This window comes from Amblyomma americanum, chromosome 3, assembly GCF_052857255.1.
Source record: "Amblyomma americanum isolate KBUSLIRL-KWMA chromosome 3, ASM5285725v1, whole genome shotgun sequence".
NCBI lineage: Eukaryota > Metazoa > Arthropoda > Arachnida > Ixodida > Ixodidae > Amblyomma > Amblyomma americanum.
This window is the reverse complement of record NC_135499.1, coordinates 203866553-203888195: the sequence shown is the minus strand read 5'-3', so window position 1 is coordinate 203888195 and position 21643 is coordinate 203866553. Positions and strand designations below refer to the sequence as shown.

The 21643-nt window shown below is 45.0% G+C and overlaps 1 protein-coding gene across 1 annotated transcript in view; it reads right to left on the bottom strand.

Moving 5' to 3' along the window:
* The window catches only part of LOC144123593 (arylsulfatase B-like), a 39839-nt gene that overhangs the window by 3038 nt on the left and 15158 nt on the right, over positions 1-21643 (bottom strand). Inside the window, exons 5-10 of the mRNA XM_077656400.1 lie at positions 21281-21391; positions 18282-18413; positions 17106-17232; positions 14272-14565; positions 11336-11604; positions 7890-8066 (exon numbers count right to left, since the gene is read on the bottom strand). Coding sequence (XP_077512526.1) covers positions 7890-8066; positions 11336-11604; positions 14272-14565; positions 17106-17232; positions 18282-18413; positions 21281-21391 — 1110 coding nt within the window. The remainder of the gene's footprint in view (positions 1-7889; positions 8067-11335; positions 11605-14271; positions 14566-17105; positions 17233-18281; positions 18414-21280; positions 21392-21643) is intronic.

Genomic DNA, 21643 nt, shown 5'->3' with positions numbered 1-21643 from the left:
TCGCATCTACTCCCGAACTGGTCGATTCGTTTTATCGGTTGACATCTTAACTTCGTTAACCAGGAGAAAATACAAAGCTCACAAAGGTGACACAACGAAAGCTCTGAACCGCCAACATGGGACTATACTGACAAGCGATATTTCTTATGCAGTGCCGCGAAGAGAACTTCGTAACCGAAGACTGGGCAGTAATTGCGCGTTTAGTGGGAAGACTAACGCAAAGACGGGGCATAGAGCGTGAGAATGCGGAACCGCCTTTCGGTATGTTAACGTTCTGTAGAGAACCTAAACTTCAGCAGCATCATTGATGTTGTACAGAAAAGGAAGTAATTTATCGAGCCAGTTTCTAATATTTTCAGTTGAAACAATTTCTCTCATTTTCCGAAATTCTCACAAAATTATAATAATAATAATAATAATAATAATAATAATAATAATAATAATAATAATAATAATAATAATAATAATAATAATAATAATAATAATAATAATAATAATAATAATAATAATAATAATAATAATAATAATACTAATACTAATAATAATAATAATAATAATAATAATAATAATAGTTGGTTTTTGGGGAAAGGAAACGGCGCAGTATCTGTCTCATATAACGTTGGACACCTGAACCGCGCCGTAAGGGAAGGGTAAAGGAGGTAGTGAAAGAAGAAAAGAAGAGAGAGGTGCCGTAGTGGAGGGCTCCGGAATAATTTCAAAACACGTGCCGATTTCGTTTTCCCTTCAAGCACAATTTGAGACCAAAAATTCTCCGAATGGAACATTACTGCCCCGTAGCTCCACGCTTTGAATACAAGTCCCCCACTCATATAGCTTTAAAACTGGACATTATATACTGCCCTAAAACTACACATGAGCACTTTTCTGTTTTCGTTGGGGACCATTACAGCAGGCGCCCTCGAACTAACGCGAGCTGGCTGCAAAACAACAGCTGCCTCTTATTATGGACGAGAAAAACTAACATTTTTCTTGCCGGTGTCCTGCGCTGGTGATCGAAAAATTAGGGGAACTTCAGTCGCCGTTTATGAGAACGAGCTCGCTGAGACCAGAGGTTTTATTAGCCCACATTCTTCAGAACGAGTAAGTGACTTATTAAAGAAAAAAAAACACCTCCATGTCTCTGTATTATTTATTTTTTCTTTTATTTGTTCTCTAATGTGGCCGACCCTAATATCCAATTATGGCTCACTGCCCGAGGCTTCACAATGTTTCTTCGTTTCGTGGTGGCTTTAACTGAATCTAATCGAAGAAACGTCCTTAAAGCTTATTTAATATTCACTGCGCAGTCTTCCGTAATGGCGCCCGAAAGCGAGTATGGCTCTCATTGGAATTACAGAACGAGAACTGCCGTTTTAATGATAAGTGTGCGAGTCAACTCGTGTAAGTTATTAGAAGCTTTCGCAACAAGAAAAAAAACAGAATAAAAAAGGTCTGGAGAAACACAGGAAGCTTCCATAAGTTATTATTTTTTAACAGGAACCATTATCTCAATCAACAGGGACTCTGATGCGTACCACGGTATTGCACAGAACCAGTCGTCATTTTAGCAATGCGTGGCATCGAAATTGATGTGAAGAAAAAGAACAAAAAAATGTCTTTATTCAAATGATCCAAGGACATCTAGTTAGCTTTTTTTTAAAATTTTCAGTGCGAAAGAACGAAGGCGATCTGAGGCGAAGGCTTTTTCTCTTCCAGTCTTAACTGCTTGACGTGAGTGATGGAAAAATCTTAAAAGAAAGATTTTGCTATCGATCGGAAGAAATGAACCATTACTTTCAATATTTCCATAACAGAACCTTACAATATTCCAATATTTAAAGTTTTTGCCCAAGAATGCTGGACATGGCAGAGCGATATGATTACTGCTTCACAGTTGCCAGGGCTTTTCCACCCGATCAATATAGCGGCCGACTGTGAAAAAAATCTCGTTAATTAACGTCTTGTCACCTAGGGCGCTTCAGCAAAATTGGATACCGAGACTAATTGGGTTGTCTGTAACGTGCGATGCTTTCTTTATTTTCGCCTGCGCGGAATAATCGAAGACCTCGTTTTATCCTGCTGTTCATCTCACTAGACCTTAAGAACGTACTTGACCCTCAAGGCGAGGTTGAGAGCAGTAGCTTGTGCTTTGGGATAAAAGAGGGCTACTAAAATAATAAAGGCATAAAGAAAAAGGCATCTGCCGCCAAGGAGCGCGTGAAAGCATTCTCTCGCATCTTTTCAAGTCCTTGCTTTGAGATAAAACTTAACTAGTAAAAAAAAAAAGGCTAAGTTTCCCGCCGCACAGCAGCATATGCCTCGACGCACAAGTCGTGTCTATATCCACGTTAAATTCTGCTACAAAGAAATGAGCATACAGTTTCCGTAGCTGAAGAGCCGTGTTTTCTACGCAACTAAGGTTGAAAACTGAGTTAAATTCAGTTTTTAACTTCAACTGCCTTGTTTAGCCTAAGTTAGTTTATTCCCTTCACATTTCTTGAAAACGGGTGAGGAGAAAGGTGTTAGGGCGCTCGGCTCCTGATCCGGAGTTCCCGGGTTCGAACCCGACCGCGGCGGCTGCGTTTTTATGGAGGCAAAGCGTTAAGGCGCCCGTGTGCTGTGCGATGTCAGTGCACGTTAAAGATCCCCAGGTGGTCGAAATTATTCCGGAGCCCTCCACTACGGCACCTCTTTCTTCCTTTCTTTTTTTCACTCTTTCCTTTATCCCTTCCCTTACGGCGCGGTTCAGGTGTCCAACGATATATGAGACAGGTACTGCGCCATTTCCTTTCCCCCAAAACCAATTATTATTATTATTATTATTATTATTATTATTATTATTATTATTATTATTATTATTATTATTATTATTATTATTCTTAGAAAGGTGTAGAAACAGCTTGACACGCACATCAATCAGTGCAATATTTGTCAGCAGTCTGCACTACAAGGAGTGATGTCAGCGAAGAAAAGGGAGTAGCAAGAAACAAAACTTAAGAACAAAAAAATAAACCATGTGTTCCACATGACTGTCGTTAGATGGTTAACGAAATGGAACGCAGACGGCACAAGTTATTCCAAAGACAGTCCTGACCATTGTTCTACTGCAGGGAAGCCTCGTGGCACTCAATAAGTGGCACGAGCATAGTTAGATCTCCAGGCTGCATACACCTGCACACACTGCATACGACGACACAGCAAGAATAGTTACACTGGTGAATTTTTCTGAAGTACATCGCCGTTTGAGATTTTAATGTGAAAGCATTACAAATTCCATTGGAGAAAAAAAAAGTAGTATCTGGCGGCATTCGTCACGAAATTAGCTGACTGTCCGATGGGAGTGACGCCACAGGTGACGTCATCCTCTAAAGAAAAAGGCCGGGAAGCAAAAAGGAAGGAAAATGGGGGTAAAAAGAAAGAGCGGAGAAATCCAGTTAGAATTACATGGTATGGCATGTGCAAGGTTTGTAATGATGTCCCATTCTCAACACGTAACGGAATTAAATGTCTGCAATTTTTTTATTAGTCTCGCCCAAACTTTAGCACAGTTCGCAGTACGAATCAAACATTATCTGATCACTTGTACGACAGGTTTTCCGGCTGTAGCGTCCAGCGTGCTTAAGGCGCTGTGTTGGAATTTTGTCTGTTCACCACTATCATCGGTTGTTTGAACCGTTGCTTGGAAAAAAACGTACCGCTTATACTTCCAGGTATTTTGCTTCACTAGCCTGCAGAATTGTTCTCAGAAACTGGTCCTTTGATCAAGCACTACGGGGCCCTTTTCCTAATGTTTACTCAAGGCCGGTGAAAGGAAAACGTAGCCCCAGGATAAGAACGAAGTGAAATTGAAGCGCATAATTTATATCTGAAACTCAAATGGACTTCTTCCGGTTCACGGCGAAGACAATCGAAAAACTTAATCTCAAATTCAACCGCAATTCTCTGACATCAGAGGGGTAGCGGTTTCGCCGAGCGGTTTTTTCTTCGGATGCCTAATTTTCCCGCCAAATATCATGGAAAATGAATAATTCACCGAAAGGGAACAAGACAGTGTAAACATCGCAATAAGGCCCGCAGACTAATTAGATGTGGTCTACCCTGCTTCTACAAGAGTTTATTTCTATTTGTTTCCTTTCTTGCTTTCCTTATACTTGAACGAGAAGGAGAGCGGTCTCAACGAATCATTTTAAGAACAAGAGGATCGATAAGGTCTCCATGTGAACAGTGACTGATCGAATCTTTTGTTTGCTGAAAGAAGGCGCTCTTTACGCACAACGGTGGTTGACATTCGGCGACTGCTCCTGCACGCCCGCAGATGTATAAAGGAAAAAAAAATTCAGAACATATATTTGAAAGGGTGACCAAATGGGCATGTAGGGCATACAGGTTTCTTCAACTAGCTTCGGGTGAAATTTTATGGTTCGCGTACTTTGGAGCCTTTAGGGCAAATGATACGGTGATAGCTCTTCTTGGTTTTGTTTGCTGCCATGTCTTCCAGAACGGCAGCCGCTAGTGCTTCGCCCAGCACAAGTCGCGGCTTTCGAGCACGCCGAAGATGGAGTCATAGTCACAGGATGCCACCGTGATGCGCACTTATTGGGTGTAAATAATATCCAGCTACCAACAAACGGGACTTGAAGGAAGGGAGCATATTGGTAGCCTTATAGGGACACTTAGGAGGACTCCATCAAATTTTTTTTCTTTGTAAAAATTGATTCTTTGGCTTCTTATGTGTATGTTAATGTTTGTGTTACAGCAAAGAAAACGCATTAATTGCTGAGAATATCGCGATTAACGAAGGAAAATTTTTTTCCTCGCCAGTCGATTCAAGCTCGTGACATCAATGCAGAAAAGGACTCCGCAATTTTGGAAGAGAATGGAATTGTCGCCTAGGCCAGGAATCTGCGAGGAACAAACTCTATTGACGTCACTGCTGTTAGCTTGCGAAAGTTACCGCTAGTGGCGACACCTGTATTTCGTTTTTTGACCTTTTCTATAGCTTAAACTGAGTGGGCTAGCTCAACGTCCACGAAACCAGCCTGGCCGCTTGTCGGCGCTAGCGAGGAGACCAGGCGGGGCGTCATAGTATACATCCAGTTAGGGGTGGCGCCGTGTTTCAGTGCATGTCGTTCGACCGGTCTGCCAGTATCACTGATGCAGATAAACGAAAATGGCGCCTGGATAAATGGAGTGATGGAAGCCTCAACTGTTCATGCAGTTTGATGCATTCCATCGGTCAGTTCAGTATCTGTTGAAAACAGAGAGACTACGCGGCTCCAGTCAGGGAGTGAAGCATACCCTGCCAGAGTTGCTGAAGACGTTTATTGACCAAATAGAGTATGAACCCAGAGGCTGGAGTCCCTATTTCGGTATTTATTACATCGGTCGAAGCTGTTTCGGCGGCCCTGTTTATGAGCCGTTTCTGTCCCTCGGGGCCTGCTTTAAGCAGGGCAGCCTCCTGGTGGTTAGGGATTGGGGATACGGGGATATGGCCTTGTTCTCCTGGTAGGCGCGTAGCATGTGATAGAGAACCGCCATTCCGCCACAGTGCCGACATTCAAAGACGACACAAGCATAGCGCGCGGCCAGATTCGAAAAAGAGAAAGATGATGTGCTTCGCGTGGCCGTTTCCTGCGTTTCCATATAATTCTTTATTTGCGGCACCAAGGGTCCAGTGGATGATGTTTTCTTCGACTGAACATTCACAGGGCAAAAAAAAAAGAAGGCAACAACAGCACGTGGATGAACGAGAAAAATAAGCATAGGGCTCGAACACTCGTGTCCTGTGCTTTTTTCTCCCCTTCTTTCGCCTGTTTTATTTTATTTTTATTTTCTGGCGCTATGAATGTTCACTTGAATTACCCACTAGCCGCAACCCGCTACACGCTGGTCTAGGAACTGCTCCGTAACGCAAACGATGACCACGCCATAAATGTTTACGCGCCCCTTCGCAAGGTGACCGACCTGCCCTACGCTAAGAGGAGGATTCCATCCTTGTCCAGGCGATCATCAAGGACATATAGAGTGAGTTACTTTCGATGTACTTAAATGATCACTAGGCATTCGCGACCCCCCAGTACGCCCACCCCAGAAAATGGATTAAGGTATATTAGTCGGGATTTGCGCGTGGGGTGGGGTGGAGCACTGGGTCGGATTAGTATGATTCCATATGATAATCCAGTGGAAAGTTGTAGGTCATTATAGAAGGCGATGACTCATGCATATCATCTAAGGGCACTTGGACCGGTTCCAACTGGAGTTTTGGCGGGAGAATCGCCAGAAGAACATCAGAAACTCATTGTAGATGCCATGGCAAGGAACATAAATGCTATCGCATTTTCTTCTTGAGGAATGTGGTTAAGAACGTCTGCATGTTTTTTTAGATAGATGCCTCCGTGTTTCGAGGTAGCTCTGGTATGGTCCCGATAGGGGTGTTTTTGTTTGCTTGTTTTGCGAGCATGAGTGTCTTAAATGTCCTGAAGTTTGCTGATTTGTTTACGCAACGACCTTTTATGACTGAATAGAAGTGCTACTGAATCGCCGAGGGCAGTGCTGCGCCACAGTGTAGATGTTTGACCACGAGAGAAATTGAATAGTTAGTCATCAGGGAGGCTATAATTTTGTGTCTGTGCGTGCACTCATTACATGTTCTTTAAAAAAAACTTTAAAATTTAAATATTTTTCACCCGCTGCAAAATAATTCTTGGCTGCAGGGGATAGACACGTTTCATCTTCACGAGGTATGACTCACTTGCGTGGAACATAACGAAGCGTTGCACATTCACTAAGATTCTCGTTCACAATGCCGCGTACCTCCTGTCCACCCACTGTATTTGAATTGAGTTTATTTCCGTTCGAAACAACGGAGGGGGCTCGAACAAAAAGTGAATAAAGTCCACTTGACTACGTTCGAGCCCCCTTTACATGGCATTTGGTGAGGACAAAATTTTAGTAAAACAACAGATACATTTACAGATTGCAGAATAGAACAAAAAAAATGTTAGTTATGCACAGAAAATCTTACAAAATAATTTACACAATGCCAATATGCAATTCTAAGTGCAGGGTTCATAGAAATAAGTACATATAAAAATAATATGGGGGAACAAGGCAAAAGAAGTATTAATTACACAGAACAAGCTCGACAAGACAATTCACACAGTGAAATTATACAATTGTAGATAGAATATGTACAAAGCAAGTTAGGAAATAAAATAACGATGAAAGTATTTATTGCACCGCAGCAGAAGCCTAATACAATAAGGCAATGAGAATGATGACATCAGTTAAAAGTGGGCAGTATTGTTCGTGAGAAAAGCCATTACCTTGGAAATGTTAGTGCGGTTGATGTCAATTTGATTGTAGTGAAGTGTGTTTAGTAAAGTTGGAAGTGAGTGGCGCAACATTTGTTGTCCTAGCTTTGTCCGGGAAAAAGGAATTTCCCAAGGCTGTGAAAAACGCAAGTCACGGCAACTTGTTGACTTGCTTATTTGTGCTATTGCATTAAATTCTAGCTGGTTATTTCGGAGCACACCCTAGAAGACAGCAAAAAAGGTACTGCAATGAATCCGTTGTTCTTAGCTAATGTTCGTGCTCGTGGTTCGGCAAGAGTGGGCCGCGACAGACATATACCTTCCGTGCCCGGCGGCACGAGCAAAAAAAAAAAACAAAAAGAAACTTGGTACTCTTGCCGCATCTGTCGACATCTCCAGAGGCAAGTGTCCTGGAACTTAGCGTCTTACAGCGGCGCGCGCATTCACTGTTCAAGGGACCCTGGCACCACAGACTGGAACTCACAGCGGCATAGGACGTTCGATTAGCGATTTATTCTGTGCCACTGAGCGAGAAGCATGCAAAGTACTGTGCTACGCCATCAGAAGTTTACGTACAGGGTGGTCCGGGCGATAGATGTTGACCCTCTCAGACGGGTCATTATCGAGGTCGTACATGCACGGCCCTGTGGACGGGTGGCAGTAACGCCCTCCTTGAATCAGGATTTCAGTCAGCACCGCATCAGGCAGTTCTTTGGGTGTCTCCAGTGTCTTCCCATGGAAGCATGACAAAACCTGCGCGAGGTTCCAAAGTCAAGTCAGTGTCGACACAGTACGCACTTCTCTCGGATACGATGTGTGGCTCCTGTCACATCTAGGCCGTCGCGGGTTGTCAGAGGAATGCGCGTCGCTCTTTGCGTGCGTTTTTAGAGCTTTAGTTCTTATCGCGGTTTAATGGCGTCGTCTTCGATGTACGCAAGTAGGGCCTGGCACCGCCGGCGATCTTCAGAGTGCTTGTGCTTTGCTGAGCGCGCCGGGCGAAGTTTGCGCCAAAAAGCGGCGGCGTGATCGCAACGCCGTTATTGCTGGTGTCGTGGTGTCAGAAGTGGTTACGGTGCACGCGTGACGAAGCGCTTGGTATCCGTCACGGACGACGCGCCCTCCCGCCTACAACCGCGTAGTTGCTCCCGACTGGCTCGCCGACGCTCGACATCGCCGGCCAGCTTACTACACGCAAGTCATTTGCCTGAATGTAGCCGGGGCACTCAGCAGCTGGAATTCCCTTGGAAGAGGATTCGCAGCAACAGGTCGCTGCGCTTGCTCCGGCAACCGCATTAGGGGCTAGTCTTTCCTTGCTCCAGGCAGATCGGTTCGACTTGAAAAATGCTGGTTCTTGGCCGAAATTGTTAAGCCTATTCGTGGACTACGCATTCGCTTCAGGCCTCCACCAAGTTCGGGCTCTGCTGTATTGCATGGGCCCGGAACCTCGTCCGCTTCTTGCGATTTTCGGCCAAGACAAATCTCTGAACGACTACGCGGCCGTAGTTAATAAGTTCAAGGTGCATTTAGTTCACCCCGTCAATGAAGTTTACGAGTCGGCGCAGTTTCAGCAACAGGGTGGAACCGTACGTGGACACCTACTACGCGGAACTCTGCAAACTGTGTAAAAGGTGCAACTGCCTTTCCGCTGAAGTCGAAGAACGTCTTGTCCGTGACCGCTTCGTAGTGGGACTGCGGGATTCTCCGCTCGCCGATAAGCTCTGCAGGAACCCTCGGCTGAGCCTCAAGGGGGCATGGATTCAAGCAAGGCAAGCGGAAGACGCCGAAAAACAGGAGTAAGCTAGGGGCACAGGTTACAGTGCCAGGGGCACTAAACCTCGACGCGGCCGAGTACTGTCGGTTCCAGCCGAAGCGTGACAAACGCGCCTAGACGACGGCAGCAAGGCAGAAAGCCCCTAGCATGCAGAATTCATGTGATTTCTGTGGTCGCGCCACACAAACCCGCTCTGAGTTCCCAGTGCGCAACTCGCAGTGCAACTAGTGCAAAAAAGGCCATTTTCCGGATGTTTGTCGTGCTCGGAAGACAAGAAATGGCCAGAATGTCTGCAATCCAGCTGGATACAGTTCACCGCTCGGGCAACGACAAGTACGTCGAAATCACACTTGACGATTACACAGAGGCCTTCAAAGTCGAATGAGGTGCAGAAGTTTGTGCCGTTTCGGATACCTTTCCAAACCGTCTACGTGCCCTAGACAGTCGACAGCATCCTCTCGGGTCCGGGAGAACAGCCTCTCAACGTCCTGGCATCCTTCACAACGACTTTGCTACGGAAAGGCAAGTCCATCACTCAATTCTTGTACAGCCGTCCACAGACTTAACACGAATGACGGAACGTGTGGCCTGGACCGCCGTCAGCGCCACGAACTGATAGTCATCGGCGCGAGATAATACTCTCGGTATGTTTACGGTGGCTGACGATAGCTGGTGAACAGTTCGCTTTGAATGCAATTTCTGATTCCCGCGATAAGAAAACTGTGAAGAGCGTTGCTCATCGGCGAGAAAAAAAGCTCAGAAACGCCCCCGTGACGAGTGCGCTGTGCACGCGGCGATCAAGCATATGCGAAAAAGTTGTCAAAGCTAGCTGCGCACCAGCTATCGCCAGCCGCCGTAAACTTGCCGAGAGCCTTATCTCGCACCCGATGACTATCGCTTCGTGGCGATGACGGCAGTTTAGGCCACGCGTTCCGTCATTCGTGTTAGTTCTGTGGGCGGCTGTACGTTGTCAAGGCCCTGTCTCTCGGTACCGCTAGGGGGAACCTGCGCTGCCAAGGTTGCACTGCAATTGTTCCATTCGGGGACTCAAAACTGCTTTTGTCAGCCGCTTGGGCCGCTGCAAACGCGATAACACATTCTGAGCGATTAGATACCCACATTTGGCTGGCAGCATTCATTGCCTAGCTTCTCTCGGCGTAGCCCACATAGCTACGTACGGCACGCGCGCCTTCGACAGAGCGCGGAGGCTCAGGCCAATACGCGCCTGAAGGTGGCGCCGAAATGTACTAAGAGTACTACCCAAAACTGCTTGCTGTTCTCGCTAGGCAGTGTGTTATGGCGCTGCAATCGGCACCGCAAACTTCAGCGCAAGTTCCCCTTTGGGCTTCCCTGCACTGGAAGCTATGGGAGTCGCCAAGTTTGTAGACAGTCCCTGTCAAACCATCTAATAATCTGTTTTAAGGACTCTGCACTCTTTCCCAAGAGTACAAAATAAGCCTTTATTGAGTTGCGGTGCCCTATTCCCTCAGTGGGCCACGACGCATCCCTATCCCACTTCTGACACCATGACGCGTACTACGGGCGCTATGCACGACACGCTGCAGCGTTGACGCCGCCGAGCACACACCGGGCGTACGAAGCCAAACTGTGTTATTTATTGCCATATTTCCAATCATATATATGTGAAACAGCTCCCAGCACAGGGTTGCTAGATGCCTATGATGGATGGATGGATGGATGGATGGATACGGCTGAACCCTTTACATCGGGCGGTGGCTCAAGCCACCTAGCCATGTCTTGTGAAATTTTACTCCTGTCTTGCTTTTAGCCACCAATCAGATAACCTTCGCTTGGTTACTTCTAACCTCTTAAAATCCACTTTCCCTCTAGAATTGCGACCTTAGAATAAAGAAAACCGACAAACTAAATATTTTTCAAAAAAAATTCTCCATTTCAAACTACAGCTAACGGTCAGACATCCACGTTACACACTTGTAACTGTCTTGTGATTTTTTTTTGTTTTTGGAAGGGTTGAGCTCAAGATTTTAACATGCAACACAGTCAACTCTACTTTTATTCTTTGCAGCTCTGATTTGTTTTGGTGAATTTTTATCCGTGAACTTCGTGAGTTGACTTTGATGCATGCTGATAAAAAAAAACTATTACCAAGGTTTTATTCAGCATATTCCTTGAGCAATGGAAGTTTCGTGATAAAACAGTAATTGTTATTAAAGTGAAGTGAACACATGGTGTTTCCGATATTCGGGGCTCGTGCATAGCGGGGGCGCACCTGTGCCGTGAGGCAGGCCTGTCGCGCCTCGTGCAGCGTGTTCCAGTGGTCGGGGGCCATGGCGCCGACGGGGTCGTACCACTCGTAGTTGAGGAAGACCGTGTTGTTGCGGTCCTCCATGATCTTGAAGCGCTCGCCTCGGATGGCGGACTGGCCCCACACCGGGTCGATGTTGTACAGCACCTCCTTGCGGGGCCACGGGGCGCCCTGGGTCAGAGACTGCCACTGGTTCACGCCGTCGATCTGGGGAAGGTTCTTCATGTTGCCCCCTGCAGACAGGCCGCCAACGTTATACACCGTTAGCGCGTTAGTAATAATAATAATAATTGGTTTTTGGTGGAATGGAAATGGCGCTGTATCTGTCTCATATATCGTTGGACACCTGAACCGCGCCGTAAGGGAAGGGATAAAGGAGGGAGTGAAAGAAGATAGGAACGAATAGGTCCGTAGTGGAGGGCTCCGGAATAATTTCGACCACCTGGGGATCTTTAACGTGCACTGACATCGCACAGCACACGGGCGCCTTAGCGTTTTTCCTCCATAAAAACGCAGCCGTCGCGGTCGGGTTCGAACCCGGGAACTCCGGATCAGTAGTCGAGCGCCCTAACCACTGAGCCACCGCGGCGGGGCTAGCGCGTTAGTCGAGCTACAGTTTGAGCATAGTAAGGATAAAGGTAGGATTGGATTGGACAGGAAAACATTTATTCACGGGCAGAAAGGGGTTTAAGGTGAGGTCTTGGCTGCGCTAGATGGCCGCCGGCCCGTGGCTTTCGGCGACCTCATCGGCTCGCTTCACTGCCCGGAGTTGGAACTCCGGCTCGGAGCTGAGCCGCACGGTCTCGCACTGCTCGGAAGTTAGGAGCTGAATTAGGTCCGGGGAGGTGGATCCTCCGGACAGTTCCACAGGATATGGTCTAGTGTGGCAAGACGTACTAACGAACGGTAAGGGTCAGATGGACCAGTACAAACTCCACCTCATTTGTTTTTGCGTTGTCCTCCAGGTCAGCTATAAATTCAAACCACCATCGTACTGAACGCGCTCTGCTGGATTGGAGAGTACGTTGCGCCTGGTGTCTAAAAACCCTGTTTTCAGCGCAAAAAAACACTGATGATAGAAGTTACCAGAGAGTCCACCATTGGTTCGACTGCTGGCCCGAAAGACGCGGGTTCGATCCCGGCCGCGGCGGTCGAATTTCGATGGAGGCGAAATTCTAGAGGCCCGTGTACTGTGCGATGTCAGTACACGTTAAAGAACCCCAGGTGGTCGAAATTTCCGGAGGCCTTCACTACGGCGTCCCTCATAGCCTGAGTCGCTTTGGGACGTTAAACCCCCATAAACCCATAAACCAGTCCACCATTGGTGCCCTGTAATTAAGGGGCAGGTTGTTCTCGAGATGCTGTTCCTTAGTTTGGCTGGCAACTACCTGGGCAAACTTACACAGAAATTCGCATTCGCAAAAGAAAGCCAGACCCGCCGCGGTGGCTCAGTGGTTAGGGCGCTCGACTACTGATCCGGAGTTCCCGGGTTCGAACCCGACCGCGGCGGCTGCGTTTTTATGGAGGAAAAACGCTAAGGCGCCCGTGTGCTGTGCGATGTCAGTGCACGTTAAAGATCCCCAGGTGGTCGAAATTATTCCGGAGCCCTCCACTACGGTACCTAATTCTTCCTTTTTTCTTTCACTCCCTCTCTTATCCCTTCCCTTACGGCGCGGTTCAGGTGTCCAACGATATATGAGACAGATACTGCGCCATTTCCTTTCCCCAAAAAACCAATTATTATTAAAAGAAAGCCATTTGTCGAAAGCTAGTCTGGATTATTTAAGCCTAACTCGAGAAGCTTTTTTAGACGAAATATTGTAATAAGGATTCATTATATGAATGAATCTCGTATTTTGTTGTCATATTACTTGTCTTCTAAATTCAGGTCTCTAGTAGAAGATACTGAGCCTGTTGAAGCAGAATAGCCACTAGGTGAATACACGCAACGCAGACACATGGCTGGCACTTTTTTTCGTACTGACTACAAGTTGCAGACATTACAATGTAATCTCCCCAGAATTATAAATAAATACAAAGGTACAAACACCAGGACTCATACTGCATTTTGTCGTTTTTTATTTTTGCAATGATGCAGTCTTATTTTTCTTTTATTAGCTTATGCAGTTAATCGAAATTTTATGCACAGCTGTTCTGACATTTTCTTATTTTAAGCCTTCATTAACCTATGTATGAATTTCTTTGTATCGACTAAATGATAGTACAACATTATCGCCAGTTATTGATGTCACTTTATATTTTGATACTTATGCTGTTAGCTAATATATTTTGGGGGATTTCATTTGTCTTGGTGGTCCTGTTTTGCCACATTTGGAACACGTTGCAGCCACTTGCTCTTCGATGCGCGCGAGTTTTTCGATCAGTGTGCGCTGTTACGCCTTTTGACACCTTCCCGGGACTGGTCAAGATGTTTATTCACAGTTTTTAACCCACATAGTCGATCAGAACTTTCTGGGGAAAAAAAGTCAGTGGAACTGAATTGAATCAAAATAACTCTGAATCTCATGAGTTTTTACTCGCAGTCTCGCAGATTCTATGAATTAATTGGTCTCTAGCTGTCCAGGCCGTTGCCTTTGAATTTTGAGAACATGCTATGTGCGCGTGCATGGGCATAAGTAATGTCTGCCGAAGTTATGCTTTTCACCGCATCCGCAACTTGCTGATACCCGTGAGGCAGTCGTACCATTAAAGTCCGTGCTGGTGACGACTCATAAGGACTTCATCTCCTCCTTCACGTTTCGTGCATTCGCTGCAAAAAGCTAACACAGCGCCGAAATCAGCTTACTACACCACCAGAGATAACCTTAGACTACTGAAATATCTCCATTCGCGTATAGCACAAGCGGCGATCTATACAGCGCTATAGCTATGCCTCCCACCGGCGGCCGCGTAGAAGGAGGGCAGCCAGTCGGTGATGTGGAAGAGCTGCCTGGTGGCCTTGGTGCGTGTGGCCAGCCAGGGCGTCCAGAGGAAGCCTGGACCGCGCACGCCGCCTTCGGCCACGGTGCCTTTGGAGCCGCGCAGGGGCCAGTTGGGCGACGTGTTGCGCGAGAAGCCGACCGGCGCGCCGCCGTTGTCCGTCGAGAACGCGATCACGGTGTTGTTCAGCAGGCCGGTCTTGTACAGCGACTCCACGATGGCGCCCACGGCGTTGTCCAGCTCTGCAAGGCTGCCTGCATTGCGCGTTGCGAGGTCGCTAGTCTGGTTTCAGGGATATCTCTTTGAAGAAGGTACCACTGGGAAAACTGTGGCAACGAGTCTACTACCAGCTCAACTGTGGCTTTGCGCAGCAATTCAACTACAATGAACCGAACCGCAGGAATGTCGATTATTAAAAATTGAGAAATGCTTGTTTACTTTAATCGAAGAACGTGTCGAGGTTTCGTATCTAAGTTTACTGCTGAAGTTCACCAGTTATATTAGTTAATAAGCAGGTTGTAGTAAATCAGGCTAACACTCAGGGCGTTTAGGTGGTTTTGCAACGTCCGCCACTGCGGTTAGGAAGACACCGATAAAACTGCACGCGTATCTCCGGTTGTACATTACGTTAAGGAAGCTGAAGTGCCACGCATTAGGAACTATAGTTCTCAACCGAGGTTCACATCTTCGGCGCCAGCTTGCACTGATTTCGCACTTCGACATGCCAATGACTCAGGTTTGCGGAAGGCAAAGTTCTCAGAAAAAAATGCGCTCCCACTTTTTCAGAGAAGGAGCCGGTTTGTTCTGAAGTCGGCATCTCTTTTGGCAGTATGGGGCAATGAAGTAACTTAGAGTTGAAGTAAACGTGGTCTCTTTGACATGACAAAAAATAACAAGAAATCAAACAAACAAAATGGCTCCTTACAAAGCGATCTCAATAAGAATGATTATGCGTGACACCTAGCTAGAAACCCCTGAAGTAGCGCACCCACTTCTCTTCTTTCGACAGACAATACTGGCTACGGGCAACATGCACCACGTTTTCTACGCACCTTTTCCTGTTGACTGCCTTATTTTAAAGAATGCGTTAGGGCCGTTAAATTTCTCTGCATCTCAGCATATCCGTTTACTCGTGCCATGCCATAATAAAACTTAGGACACCTACGTATTGTGTTATCGCAGCCGATAGCAAATTTCTAACGCGCTCGAAGATTTCTATAGCCTGAAAAACTTGGCATGAAAATTTTATAACAGCACTTATTTTGCTATATGGAAGCGTCTGGCCTCAGTCAGTGCTTATAGCGTGAGAGCATTGGTAGTATACTTGTGTTTTCTTTGCTTTCACGGCGCAATGAACTTCAGGAAATGAGGTTCACAACCTTTTTACAGTAAAGCAAATGGCCTAAGTTTGTTTATTCAGTTACACCTACCATTGTGCCAATATAAGGGTCGGATTGAGAATAAAACAAAAAGAAAAGAAAAAGATGGCCATACCACCACAACACCAAAGTAAAAAAAAAGGACCTCTGCATGTAGTGTGGCGGCATTCCTCAGTTTAGCGGGAAAATGTGCTCATTTTAATATTTCATGGTTCCTAATTAGACGAGAGGTGGCTAGAAGCGGCGTTCGTGTACAGGACAACGTAGCGAAACTTAAAACTGAGCGCACCGCACGTAGAAGGGACAAAAAGTAAGGAAGGCTCTAACGCCACAATGCGTTTGACAATAGTTTTTTGCTATGAAAACGGAGTAAGATTCAAATGCAGGCAAAATCTTCCTCGGGTAGAGGCGCAGTTTTTTGAGCGCCTGCCTTGGAGAACTGAAATTTTGATTAAAAAGTAATTTCTATGCACACAGTAGTCCGAAAACCAGCGAAATGGGAGCATTTGTAATACACTGTTTAAACATTGATAACGTTATTTGCATACGTTAATAAAATCACATATGCGCGCCGTAGTGTGGTTTGATACCTTATTCAGCGTCAGCCTGCCAGCGCTATTTCCGCCGAATTCGGAAGCGTGAAAATAGCAGCCCTAGAGAAGTGACGATGGGATTGTTAAGCGAACAAAATAAAAAAACGATGACAGGAGCAGTCGTTGCGGGTGCATACCGCAACAGAAGAAGAGGTGAGGTGTTTAGAAAATAATCATAAAAGAAGGCAACGGGTGCTGTGCACAGAAAAATTGAATTCATGCACGTCCTGCAGTCTTGTCTTACCTTCACTGCAGAGTATAGCAGGCCTTGTTCCAGTTGAAGGCGTTTGTAAGTGTTTATATAGTAATTTAAGCATTTAAATAATCGTATATACTGTCATCATCATCATCCGACTGACTACGCTCACTGCAGGGCAAAGGCCTTACTCATTTTTCTCCAATTAACCCTGTCCTTTGCCAGCTGCGCCCACCGTATCCCCGCAAACTTCTTAATCTTATCCGACCACCTAACTTAACCCATAAATATGCAATTTTTTGACCCATATGTTTGTTTGTACTTGCAATTCTAAACGAAAAAAAAGCAGCGTGGAACAAGGACACAGGAAGGAAGAGATGCTCGTCCTTGTTCTTGTGGCAATTCAAGACACTTGCGGCAATTGAAAGAAGGAGTAATACGTAACTTACGAAAAAGTGACATGGGTGAAATTTACGGGAAAGAGGGGTAGAGAGGATAAGGCTTGGGTATGCACTATAATACAGAATTAAAGAAGCTGTCCTATGTAGTCTGTTTTGTGTAACCTTTCATTACGCTGGCGATACGCTGCGCACTTCAAATGGCGAACATATCTGAGAGGAACATACCGGCAAATATCTGCCTGTCGTAGTCGCCCAGGTAGGCGTACTTGGCTACGTACTCCTTCGGTGCTTGGAGTGAACCGTTCAGCCCGCTGCAGTGAACGGCAGTTGGGGCGAAGTACAGGAAAAAAGGCTGCGAACAAAAGCCGTACTCTGCCTCTAAGCAGCTGTTCACATGTCATGGCACTTATACCTATATCATTTACTTGTGAATTCGACATCATTGCCCTCTAAACGTTATTCGATATTTATGAAATGCACATCACTGAAATAAAAATATTACAGCCAGGCTGCTTCAGAAATAGAAATTAAGTTGCAAAAGACACAAGAGCATGAAAAATTGGCAATGGCTTAGCTCGGCTATGCCAGGATATACGCAGCGAAAGCTAAGGCATAGCTTGGTTAGCCTTGGTTAACCTTCATTCCAACTCCAGATTAGTCTGGTTGTCTGGCTAGTTGTTGTCACGCGGTTCGTCACGCGGTTGGTCACGTGACCAGTCACTCGGTTGGTCACGTGGTGTGGTGCGACCACGGTGGGAATGCGAGCACCGCGAAATTGCGAGTTCGTGGCTAATGTAGCTTTCGCTACAAAATTGGCAGTTAACTTGTACAATTGTATTCTGGCTGCATTTGCGAAGTGCATTTGCAAAACGCCTCCTAGCCTGCATTTGAAAAATGCCTCCTATAGCCTCCTTGCCGCCAGCTTATGCGGATTAACGGCTTGATAGAAATATATTTTGAATTATATTTTAATGTACCTGGAGCATTTAAATATATGTTATACAAAGAAAAGTTTTTAATTTTTAACATTTCGAAATTTGAAATTTTTGGTGGCATTCAAACTGCTCACATGGTGCTTCGAAACAGAAAAAATGTTCGGACGACATAGAAGTTCATCGTCGGATTTTTTGTAAATTAATTTGATTCCTATTTTTAAAAAAAACGTATATTAGCAGGCGTTAAAAAATTCGCTGAAGTTATGTTTTCTGTGAATTCTCTAGCAGTTCAAAAATCGCGCCTCAAAAATCACACACACACACACGCACACGCACACGCACACGCACACACGCACACGCACACACGCACACACGCACACTAGACAGTTCTCACTACCCTGATATTTGCTTCCCATGCACTTCTGGCGTTCAGTCGAAGGATGATCAAGTGGTGCATTCGTCTTACCTTGTCTCCGCTTTGCCTTTCGATAATTGCGGTTGCTTCCTTCACTAAGAGCGTTGTTAGATATCGCCCCATTTCCTCAAGCAGTGGTCTCCGATTTCCCTTGAGAGCATGCCCGGAAAGGTCCAAGGCAGGCTGAAGAGTGAAGGGGGTAAACAATTACAAAAGATATAAACAAAGAACGCTGGCGCCAAGTTGCATCAATCAAAAGCCTATCATTTACAACTAAGTGCTTCATACAGGTACTACATGTAACATGCGTTGGCTTTATTTGTCTAAGGTATTTAACAGCCCCTATAGTCAATGCTTACAGGTAGGGGCGCGCGTAGTAATTTTTAATAACGAATCTCATAGGAATAGTGCTGCTTAAAATTGAACCGAGTGCGGATCGATTAGTGATAAAACCGAATCTAATTTGAAATAACGAATCTCATAGGAATAGCTTAAAATTGAATCGAGTGCGGATCGATTAGTGATAAAACCGAATCTAATTTGAAATAACGAATCTCATAGGAATAGCTTAAAATTGAATCGAGTGCGGATCGATTAGTGATAAAACCGAATCGAATTTGAAATAACGAATCTCTTAGGAATAGTGCAGCTTAAAATTGAATCGAGTGCGGATCGATTAGTGATAAAACCGAATAGAATTTGAAATAACGAATCTCATAGGAATAGTGCAGCTTAAAATTGAATCGAGTGCGGATCGGCTAGTGATACAACCGAATCGAATTTGAATATCTTTTTTTTTACCTATATTAGCTACTTCTGCGAATATTCGTACAAACGAAAAATTGCGCGAAACACGAAGTGCTAGCGGTGTCATGGCGATACTGCGCTTTAACATATAGAGTCAAAGCTACAGCCGTCAGAAGGCGCAACACCAACCCCCACTAAGGGCACGAAACGTGAAATCAGCATGTTGACTCTATTTCCTTCGTGTTATACGTATAGGAAAATTACCTTCGCTATTAATGACGACAGCGGATAATCTAGCGCCACATCTCAGTAGATGGGAGTGGCGACAAATGCATATCAGCCATGAACTCCGAGAGCAGGCATTGTTTGCTGAACATACCAGAGCCATGTCATGGCCCCAAATATTTTAGGACTTGCATTAGCACTGCGAACGCCGCGACTCATATGCAGCGCGCCGTGTTGCTGAACCCCGTATAAATAGCAGGCCGTGTCGCGGCAGAATGTTGCGCAGCGTCGTAGAGGGGCACGTTTAAATAATTAAAAAATGTCTTAAGAAACTAAAAAAAACGTCCCAAAAAAAGAAACTTCGTGGCAATTTTAGAACAGTATTCGAAAACTTGAAAAATATATTCGATTCCTTTTGAATAATTTTTAAAATGAACTCCTTGATTCGCACGACAATTAAGATGGAAAGATAGTCGATTCGCTGTTGGTGCATTGCTAATATTAACACGACCAAACTTGCAGGTCATAGATAACAAGGACTGACACTTACATGTCAGATACACGCGATAAAATATTTGCTAGAAAACTCTGTCAAATATTCTTGCCTTAGTTTAATACCCGCGTAGGATGGTGGCATCGCGAAGATGTAGAAAACACGTAGAGTTTTACTGCCTTTTTTTCTGAGTTTAGCTCCCTGGTATGATCAATTCAAGTGCGCGTATATATACTTCTAACCTCTTGGCACCTCCCATAAGGAAAAAGCATGCTTTGACTACAGAACAAAAGGTTAAGCGATGCACCAGTTTTCAATTTAAGCTCATAACCGCTGGAAACGAGTCTGTTTTAAGTTCAGTATTTATCATGAACAAAGTCGGTATAATCTTCACTATCATACCGTGTTAAGTACATTCAAAATAAGAACAATCGGAGATCTTAGGAGGAGGTATTTGTCTTACAGTGAACACAACAACTTTAAGTTTACATGGTAACTCAAATGTTTTACAGTTTTTGACGTCACATCGCAAAAATTAACGCTGATATAGAAATATCTGCCCCATGCTCTGAAAAGTATAATGAGAAAGTAGGAACATCGAATGTGAGAACCACACAATAGCCTTCACAGGAATCGTTATCTTGAGCAGGGACAAAGAAAAATGAAGTTGTCGACAGTTTTCCATTTTTTTTTTTACTTTAAGGCGGACTTGTCAGCAGTCAAATCAAACCGCTGATTACTTAAAGCGTTTGGGAATAGTGATGTTATTATATATACTGTCCTGTATTGTTTCCAAAAGTTCAGCTTGGGATATCAGTCTCTTTGTTATGCACCCCGCAAACGCCGGACAGGCATGTTGGATAATTCGGTTCTAAAGGCTGCCATAGACGGGGACCGCAGCCAAACGTGTGATAATCTTGCCATATGCTTACACGTTTCCAACGAAACCATCAGACTGCGCCTGCTCCCCATCAAGAAGGCGTTCGAGTTGAGCAACCGACTACCCCCTACACTTTGGGATGCCCCGACAAGCGACGACGAGTGACGACAGTTTGTTTGCCACAGCTCATCCGGTACTGCAATGCATCCATATTCAGTCGAGGGCTCACCAGGGACGAAAAGCGCATCCTGTATGAAATTCAAGAGTGTGCCTGACATTGTCTGTCGCTGCGGGACCCTGTGCCTCACACCGAGGGATCTCCTCTACAGAAACACTAGGGTACCACATATCGTCGCCGCTGCTCTAGCTGATATTGCTGGGAAGGCGCAACACCTGCACATTAGTAGTTATCAATGCTCCGATGCCTCCCGAAATGGTTTTTCAGCACTTGACGTATTTATTTCGACATTAGTGTTGATTTTTGTAATGTGGCAATAAAAATGGCGAGAGCTTTATTGGTTACCTTGTACAATGATGGCATTTAACAAAACGGTATTATTCTAAGTCAGTTTAAGAATTACTTTCTGCGCTAAATACATGACATTTAAGAACCTATGAAGGTAGGACCAAGTAAACTATTGTCATTTTCGCAAAAAGACCTAAGAAGGCATGCGCTGTTGCAGTAAAGAGAAAAGATTGACGCACATCTCTGCTAAAGTGCGTCCAGTAATCCACCTCGCCGTTGTAAACTCCGTAGAATGTGTCGAAGCCACGGCTTGTAGGCTTGTATTCGTCTTTGCTGAATCCCAGATGCCACTGCGATACATCACGTAATTATCAGCTATTGCGGGTGTACTATATAGCATCAATCAATCAATCAATCAATCAATCAATCATTCATTCATTCAATCAATCAATCAATCAATCAATCAATCAATCAATCAATCAATCAATCAATCAATCAATCAATCAATCAATCAATCAATCAATCAATCGATCAATCAATCAATCAATCAATCAATCAATCAGAACTTATGCCCTATAGGCGCCGTTAATCCACGGATACTG